The following is a 9,244-nucleotide window of genomic DNA, read 5'->3' as shown; positions in this document are numbered from 1 at the left end:
TTATTATTATTATTATTATTATTATTATTATTATCATTTATTTGTTAGGCGCCACAAGGTTTCCGCAGCGCCGCACACAGTACAAACAGTAGACTATACAGGGTATAACAGTACAGAACAATAAACAAAAGTACCAATACTTCAGAAAATCCAGGCAGGCAGATGCAATAGACACGGAGCAGAAGAACGGGTAAGGAGACAGGAGCGAAGAGGGCCCTGCTCAAGCGAGCTTACATCCTAAGGGAGGGTTAAACAGACCAGGCACAAGAGGAGCCAGTTGAGGGAATGGGAGAGAGGGGAGAATGAGTGGAGGAGATGGGGGTTAAGTGGATGGTTGGTGGGCTTTGAGAAAGAGGTGAGTTTTGAGTGCACGTTTGAAGGAGCACAGAGTAGGAGAGAGGCGGATGGAGCGAGGGAGGTCATTCCAGTGAAGGGGGGCTGCACGGGAAAAGTCCTGGATTCTGGAATGGGAAGAAATGATCAGAGTGGAGGAGAGGCGGCGGTCATTGGCAGAGCGCAGGGAGCGGGTGGGAGTGTGAATGGAGAAGAGGTTAGCGATATAAGGGGCAGTAGAGTGGGAGAGAGCCTTCCCCTGAGGAGGCCTGGGCTATGGCCCAAATGCATGACAAGAACCTTTTTAACAACTTAAGTAGCTTGATTTGACTAGAATGCATGAGTTTCATGCACTGGTTAACTTGTGTAATATAAATGCTTAGTGGCGTGTGTTAGTCTGTCTGTGTGTGTGTGTGTGTGGAAAAAATAAAACCAAGCTGCAGCGCCACCTGCTGGGCAGAGTTATACACTGACCTACTAAATTCTTAGTGTGTGTGGGGAAAAAAACTCAGAAAGGTCTGAAATTTGGTATACTAAGATGTTTTTAATTTGTTCATTGTTAAAAGTGTTTATAAAGATTTTAAAAAAATATATATATATTTCTTGAAGGAGAAGTGACAGTTAAGAGTGGTTGGTGGTTGCCGGGGGTGACAGTTGGGAGTGGTTGGTGGTTGCCGGGGGTGACAGAGCGAGAGGAGTGTGATACTCAGGGCCGCTGAGAGAGATCCCTGTGTCTGGATAGACATCTGGATAGATGTGGCGATGAAAATGAAGGATGAGGTGATGGAGAAGAATGATGAGGTGGTGACATGTGGACAAAACCACGTTAAAAAAGGGCGCTTACGTCGGGAAGTAACGCTCTTCCCCTGAGGAGGCCTGGGCTATGGCCCAAATGCATGACAAGAACCTTTTTAACACCTTAAGTAGCTTGATTTGACTAGAATGCATGAGTATCATGCATGGGTTAACTTTATATATATATATATATATATATATATATATATATATATATATTCACACATTGATTATGGGATACATTTTTGGGCACCACACTGTGAAAAGAACATAGGATACCTAGAGAGGCTTTGGTGGTGGGCGACTCAGTTACAGAGAATATAGGGTAGAAAAAGTAGGAATATTTAGATATATTTGATGTTGGTACAAAGATTTGTGTAAAATATGTTTCATACCAAGGACCTTACAGAGGACAAGGGGTAATCAGTTACAAATGAGCATAAGAAGGAGTTCTTTACTGTAAGGGTGGTAAACCTGTGGAATTCCTTACCACATTAGGAAGAGTGATAGCAAATTCAAAGCCTAACTTAAATGAAATGGTGTATGTAGGTATAACTAGTACAGGACATTATGGTGAGTAATTCATTCAGGAAATCAATAACTCCCTAATATGGCAAACAGGGAACCTGTTTGCCATATTAGGAGTCAGGAAGAATTTATTTTATGTTTATATTTCCATATGAGACTGAATTGGCAACTTTCAGACAGGGGGTTTTGTTTTTCCTTTGGATTAATGCAAGAAGAATGAAGGTTGTACGCAATGGACATGTGTCTCTTTTCAACTATTGCAATTAAGGATCCAGCACATTCATGCAATAAACAACAACAACACAAATAAGAAACCATGAAGTGAAAGCATTTATTAAAGTTTGGCACAAATAAACCTTACATACATTAACTTGTAGATATATGAATTACTCTTATACAACATAAAATAAAAATTACACCTAATTTAGCATTTTATTGAAAATACTCTGTAAATAACAATTTACGATGAAAATAATTAATATTGCTTATCTATAGACTTCTGAGTAGCTATTATTTATTAATTTGTATACAATGAAACTCTATATCACAGTGTCTCACAAATAACCAGAGGTCAAGTGCAACAAAATACTCCTTGGATCGTCTTGTAAATAATGTACGTTCTTGTATTCTGTGTTTTCTTTCCCAAACATATCTGCTCTGTTTCACATCACGTTTAGCTACAGTTGGCAAATAGCGATGTGTGTACACAGCCAGATACACATAAAACCATGTACTCTTCTAGAAATAACTCGGCAAACAAGCTCTGCTTTTCTGAGAGTTTAAATGAAAATTTAGCCAATTCCATCTCATTTTTAAAAAACCTACGGCATTTTACACTCATTGGTATTTGTGACTGAGAACAAGGAAAGGACAATAGCCGGGCTTCTGTATTTTCTTGATTGTTAGCAGATCAACAATGGTTTTTTTTTCCTATGTCAACCTTTTGACACACCTACTAATACATGTTTTTAGTAGCAAATGTGTAGCCATTTTTGGTTGACCTCTGCTTTGTTAATGGCAAAGTTCCCTCTTTATAACACTATAATTATAACTTTTAATAAACTGCCTCCAATGAGGTCTGATGGCAAGCAAAATGACTGCTCTGTAACCTGCAAATAATACAGCCGTCTACAAAGAGTTCAATTTACGTGCGGTTGACACAATTGATTTTATGCACGGCATCATGTAATAGGCTGAATTACATTTGTATAATACCTGCACAGTGTAGTGATATAATAATTTTGCCAACAGATTCACAAAGGAAGATACAATGATACAGGTTTTATTTATGTATATGTAATATCAAACAATAACGGAATCACTACTGAGCTGGACATCACTTGTTTAATTGTTATTGAGAACCCACCACGAAGCTGAAAAAGAAGAACGACATGTAAAACATATTATAGTATGTACATACACATGCATAGAAATTCAGTGCGCCCCTAGAAATTTTTCCTGCTCCCCCAAACATAGGTATACATCTAGTTTGAGTTATGTGAGTCATCATCATCATCAGCACAATTTATTTATATAGCCCCACTGATTCGGCAGCACTGTACAGAGAACTCATTCACATCAGTCCCTGTCCCATTGGAGCTTACAGTCTAAATTCCCTAACATACACAGAGAGAGAGAGAGACTAGGGTCAATTTTGATAGCAGCCAATTAACCTACCAGTATGGAGTGTAGGAGAAAACCGGAGCACCTGGAGGAAACCCACGCAAACACGGGGAGAACATACAAACTACACACAGATAAGGCCATGGTCGGGAATTGAACTCATGACCCCAGTGCTGTGAGGCAGAAGTGCTAACCACTACGCCACCGTGCTTCCCATACAGTCTATTCAGCTTCATGCAGGTCTTTCAGGAATCAGTATATATATATAGAAAATCAAATATTTTCCAAATATGTATTCTACATTTAGATATGTTATATTGGTTGTGTTCAAGATAGAACCTATAGGACCTATGTAGAAAATAATTATGTCTTCAGATGGTATACTATTACAAATCTACAAGTACAGGGTCTCTCGCTTACTTGTGCACACTGTAGAAGAATCAGAATCAACTATTTTTCAAGCCAAGGGAAGCTTTGTAGAATAGGTGATATGTTGATAACAAGCTATGAGCATTGTCACATAAGGCTTCCAGTAGTAATGCAGCAGTTGTGATAATCTGATGATCTATTCTTACAGCTTATCTGTGTAACAGCACTTGTCATGAAGAAGCGTTCGATATATAAAGCTATATTAGATACATGAGTGAAGATTATACTCAGATTATATATTACATGGTTGGAGATTGGATTATAACACTGGGACTATAGATTACGTGGGTGGAGACTGAACTATAACACTCAAGCCCTGAGTTCTTACGGAGCGCAAAGCATAGAAAAAGGAGTAACACCTGGGCAAAACCATGTTGCATTGGAGGGGGAGGTAAATTTAAAATGTGGGGACTGATTTATAATTGGGGTAGAGCATGTCCTAGATCAATTTTAAATTTCAGTGTAAAATAAAGCTATCAAGTATTTGTGTGCTATATGTAAAAACAGCCAGTATTAATTTATGTGCAAAATAATAAAGTAATTTTCTCCCCTTGCATTGTAACATGGTTTGTCCCAGAGAACATTTACTCCTTTTTTTTGCCTTACTTTCCTTGATGACTCAGGCCCTTAGATTCTATCTCAGATACATGAGTGAGGGCTGGATTATAACACTCAGATACATGAGTGAGGACTGGACCATAACACTCAGATTCTATCACAGAGACATTAGTGAGGACTGGACTATCGCACTCAGATTGTATTTCAGAGACATGAGTGAGGACTGGACCATAACACTCAGATTCTATCTCGGATACATGAGTGGGGACTGGACTATAACACTCACATTCTATCTCGGATACATGAGTGAGGACTGGACTATAACACTCAGATTCTATCTCAGATACATGAGTGAGGACTGGACCATAACACTCAGATTCTATCTCAGATACATGAGTGAGGACTGGACTATAACACTCAGATTCTATCTCAGATACATGAGTGAGGACTGGACCATAACACTCAGATTCTATCTCAGATACATGAGTGAGGACTGGACCATAACACTCAGATTCTATCTCGGATACATGAGTGAAGACTGGACCATAACACTCAGATTCTATCTCGGATACATGAGTGAAGACTGGACCATAACACTCAGATTCTATCTCGGATACATGAGTGAAGACTGGATTATAACACTCAGATTCTATCTCGGATACATGAGTAGGGACTGGGCTATAACACTCACATTCTATCTCGGATACATGAGTGAGGACTGGGCTATAACACTCACATTCTATCTCGGATACATGAGTGAGGACTGGACTATAACACTCAGATTCTATCTCAGATACATGAGTGGGGACTGGGCTATAACACTCACATTCTATCTCAGATACATGAGTGAAGACTGGACCATAACACTCAGATTCTATCTCGGATACATGAGTGAGGACTGGACTATAACACTCACATTCTATCTTGGATACATGAGTGAGGACTGGACCAAAACACTCAGATACATGAGTGAGGACTGGACTATAACACTCAGATTCTATCTTGGATATATGAGTGAGGACTGGATTATAACACTCAGATACATGAGTGAGGACTGGACCATAACACTCAGATTCTATCACAGAGACATTAGTGAGGACTGGACTATCGCACTCAGATTGTATTTCAGAGACATGAGTGAGGACTGGACTATAACACTCAGATTCTATCTTGGATACATGAGTGAGGACTGGACCATAACACTCAGATACATGAGTAAAGACTGGACTATAACACTCAGATTCTATCTCAGATACATGAGTGAAGACTGGACCATAACACTCAGATACATGAGTGAACACTGTACTATAACAGTTATATTCTATCTCAGATACATGGGTGGAGACTGGACCATAACAGTCACATTTTATGTCAGGTACATGGGTGGAGACTGGATCCATTTATCTATGCGGCTATTGAGACCTGAGACTTTTTGGTACTTACGGCTCCTTACACCTGAAGAGGCATGTCCTGTGAGAGAAGGAGTGTACTAAAGTAGGCAATGTACAGAAAGGATGTGTTCAAGAAATTCCATATGGATTCAGACTGGGATGTAGTCGCAGATACGGCAGAAAAAGCGACTAATTGTGAGTGGTCAGGGGCAGGTGTTAGTAATGGTAGATGATAATTGATGATGATGATCACCCAAACTAGAGATCTACCTGCAGTTTGCAAAAGATTTGCAGACTCTTTTTCAGACTTTAGTAGCTATTTGCCCAGAGATTAGGGTTTGCGGAGCATGTTGTAGCAAAGATTTAAAAAAAAGACATGGATTGCGAGTAGACTATAGCACACAGCTTCTATCTCAGATACATAGGTGGAAACTGAACTATAACAGACAACTTCTGTCTCAGAGACATGGATTGAGATTAGACTATAGCACACAGCTTCTATCTCAGATACATGGGTAGAGACTGAACTATAATAAACAGCTTATGTCTCAGGTACATAGGTGGAGATTGTGAATCAACATTTATAGTCCTCTGAGCTTTTACAAATATATGTTAAAAGATTTTTCCAGTGACAGATGTTGACAGTTTTAACTCCATAGTGCACCGAGATTAGTGTATTCAATTATACCAATCAAGGCTTTACCAAATGAATGCTTGGCCGACTTAAATAGCTTTTTAGATAGTTTTAACCAAACTTACAGCAGAGTCTGTAAAATAAAACAGAATATAACAGTTATGTGTTGTCAGGTTGGTCACAGTGAGTAGCTTTATAAAATCTAGTCTATCCTAGTTTTGTGTTGATGTGGAATGTATCTTATTATGTGGAAGAGCAAAAGTACGCCATACTGATCACTTGTTTATCTGATCTTACGGAGTGTGAATGAGTCAGGGTGTCTCTAGGAAACAGAGTAATGGCAGCACATGCAATGAAATTTAACATTGTGCATTATGCAGTAATGATAATTATACAAACCTGGTACAAGCATCGTTGTCATCAGTTCTGGGGTTTCCAGGAAATCAACATTACTCCTCTGAAATGTCTTACTGTAATTAGCTTGGAGGTGGCTGTATAAACATTAATCAGTTATTATGGGTACATTAACTCCTTACTCTGCAAAGACAAATCATATTTATACATTAACACTTCAAAGTAGTTTCCGGCTTGGAGTGAAAGATGGGTTCATTTTTCTGAGTTTTTAGGATCCAGGTTACATAAAAGTTCAAACTAAACACAAATTGTAGTGCCGGTGTATGCCCTGATATCTGTTAGTTGTTTTAATGCCATATATCCTAGGCCAATGTAACACCTAATGATCCTTAGAACACTCAAGACGTGAACTTTGCTCAGCCCCTAAAAGTCAACACTGGCTTTTCTTAGGGGGCCAAATACAATAAAACAGTTAAGAATAAGTCTACAACTGTCCTGTGAATACTGGGGTACATGAGAGTCCTAGTCACACACCAGCATCGCCATGCATGTTATAGCTATATTTTATTTTGTTTTAATACACAAGGTTATTTTTTAGGACATTATGAAATGTATGTAATTTAAACCTCTGGGATTTGCAATGTTGTTTACCTTATCTCAAAGACTTGGGGATAGATTTACTAAACTGCGGGTTTGGAAAAGTGGGGATGTTGCCTATAGCACCCAATCAGATTCTAGATTTCATTTATTTAGTACATTCTACAAAATGACAACTAGAATCTGATTGGTTGCTATAGACAACATCTCCACTTTTTCAAACCCCCAGTTTAGTAAATATACCCCTTGGAGATTTATAAAGCTCTTTACCAGTGGTGTGCAACCGAAGGGAATCTTTTTTGGACTTCCCTGATCATCAGATATGCATCACATTTATACATGTGCCATGCAGAACAATGGCACAATGACTCTTGGGATCCCATAACAATAGGGGGTTCCAGCTAAAAATAAGGTTGACTACAACTGGTTCATACAAGACCATTATTAAAGAAACACTTACAGACTTTGCCTATGTGAGTCCAAGTCTTTTGCTTATTTAAGGAAGATGCACAGAAAAAGATTTGAGTCTATCTTTAGCTTTATATCTCAGAAAAATGTTCAAACCTAGATTGTGTTTAATACCCTTAGATTTTTTCTTAAATCTGTACGTTGGCCCTGTCTAATTTAAACTGAATCTGTGTCCACAGTTTTGGAAATCATTGGCTATGGTGTGGATCAGAGCTGTACTAATAATAGAAAAATTAAAGTCGTTCTACTTACTTCTTCCATACATTACTGCTTTCCCAAAACTCATAGATGATGAACCTGGACTCATTTGAAATCCTCTGAATGGCAACGCTGTGGGAAACAATACAATATTTAAATAGCAATTGTTATGGAATTTAAAAAAATGACAGTTAAAAAACACCATTTAAACAAGATTATGTGATTTTGTAAGGTACTTGTATCGTAAGGGGATTACATTTACTTATTTGTACCGCCATTGCATTCTTCAGAGGGTTCAACGAACACTATTTCCACTGGTTGATCTGCATTCACCAAGCGTTGGACATAACTCAGAACGAGTGCACCATGAAGCAGGCGTTCACAATAAAATCCTACGTACATCCGATTTCCATGGTTTCCTTAGTGTCTTTCACACCAATGTGTTTTACAATCGTAGCATTTGTTTTAGCTTAAGACTGGAAAACACTTCCAAAATAGTTTTATTTTAATTATTTTATTTTGTTATATTATTTTTATTTTGAAACCTAATGAACAGGAGGGTCCAGAAGAAAAAGGGGGAAGGAAACAGATGAGATACATCATCGGCATAGTTAACAAAACAAATATGTATCTTATATTGTCAGAAGCAAAAAAAAAAAGAAATTAGAAGGATCTGAGGAAGGAGTTAGAGAGGGATGGTGTAGAAAATGTGGGAGTCGCAATTTCTAAAATGTAATACGTGTCAATGATAGGAGGAGAGATTTAGTCTTCTAATGGAAGCATTATCATTTTCTGTCCTGGGATTCTAAGTAGATATGAATTATTATAATTAATATTGGATATATATTCCAAACAATGGACCTGACAAATTGTGTTAAAGATAGAGAGTAAAAACTGATTCTGGATACTCGAAACCAGCCTTTCAAGTGCCTTGATTCCTCTGTTCATCATTACACCCACGGCTAGTATGTGAACTTTACTATGCTGCCCGATCCCGGGTAGGACCCCTCTCAACTGAACCGAGTTCGGTGTGCACCCTCCTTTCCCTCTCCCTCTCTTTACCTGACCTTGGCCTTGTTATCCCATCCAACGGCCAGATCGGCTCGCCTGAGGGCACCATGGCTTCCAAACCAAAGAAAGTGACAGCAGGAACCTCTGCAAATTTCTTTGGATCAAAAGCGAAGCCCCCCTCTCCACAAGCTGATCGCCAGGGGGCGTCGGGATCTTCATCGTCTGAAGTTGAACTTGACCCTCAGATTCAAGCGGTAATGACCAGTCTCTTGGAGGGGGTGAAAACTACTTTCTATCAGGAAATGACAAAAGTGGTCAGCGAGCT

At 38.8% G+C, this 9,244-nt stretch overlaps 1 protein-coding gene across 1 annotated transcript in view; it reads right to left on the bottom strand.

Moving 5' to 3' along the window:
• Window positions 1-1,968: 1,968 nt before the first annotated feature.
• Window positions 1,969-9,244, bottom strand: part of NECAB1 (N-terminal EF-hand calcium binding protein 1) — a 177,293-nt gene continuing 170,017 nt past the window's right edge. The window contains exons 11-13 of the mRNA XM_075213770.1: window positions 7,963-8,040; window positions 6,691-6,782; window positions 1,969-3,029 (exon numbers count right to left, since the gene is read on the bottom strand). Coding sequence (XP_075069871.1) covers window positions 3,001-3,029; window positions 6,691-6,782; window positions 7,963-8,040 — 199 coding nt within the window. The 3' untranslated portion in view covers window positions 1,969-3,000. The remainder of the gene's footprint in view (window positions 3,030-6,690; window positions 6,783-7,962; window positions 8,041-9,244) is intronic.

The sequence above is a fragment of the Mixophyes fleayi genome, chromosome 5 (assembly GCF_038048845.1).
Source record: "Mixophyes fleayi isolate aMixFle1 chromosome 5, aMixFle1.hap1, whole genome shotgun sequence".
NCBI lineage: Eukaryota > Metazoa > Chordata > Amphibia > Anura > Limnodynastidae > Mixophyes > Mixophyes fleayi.
Note: the sequence above shows the minus strand (reverse complement) of the source record. Positions and strands in the feature narration are given on the sequence as shown.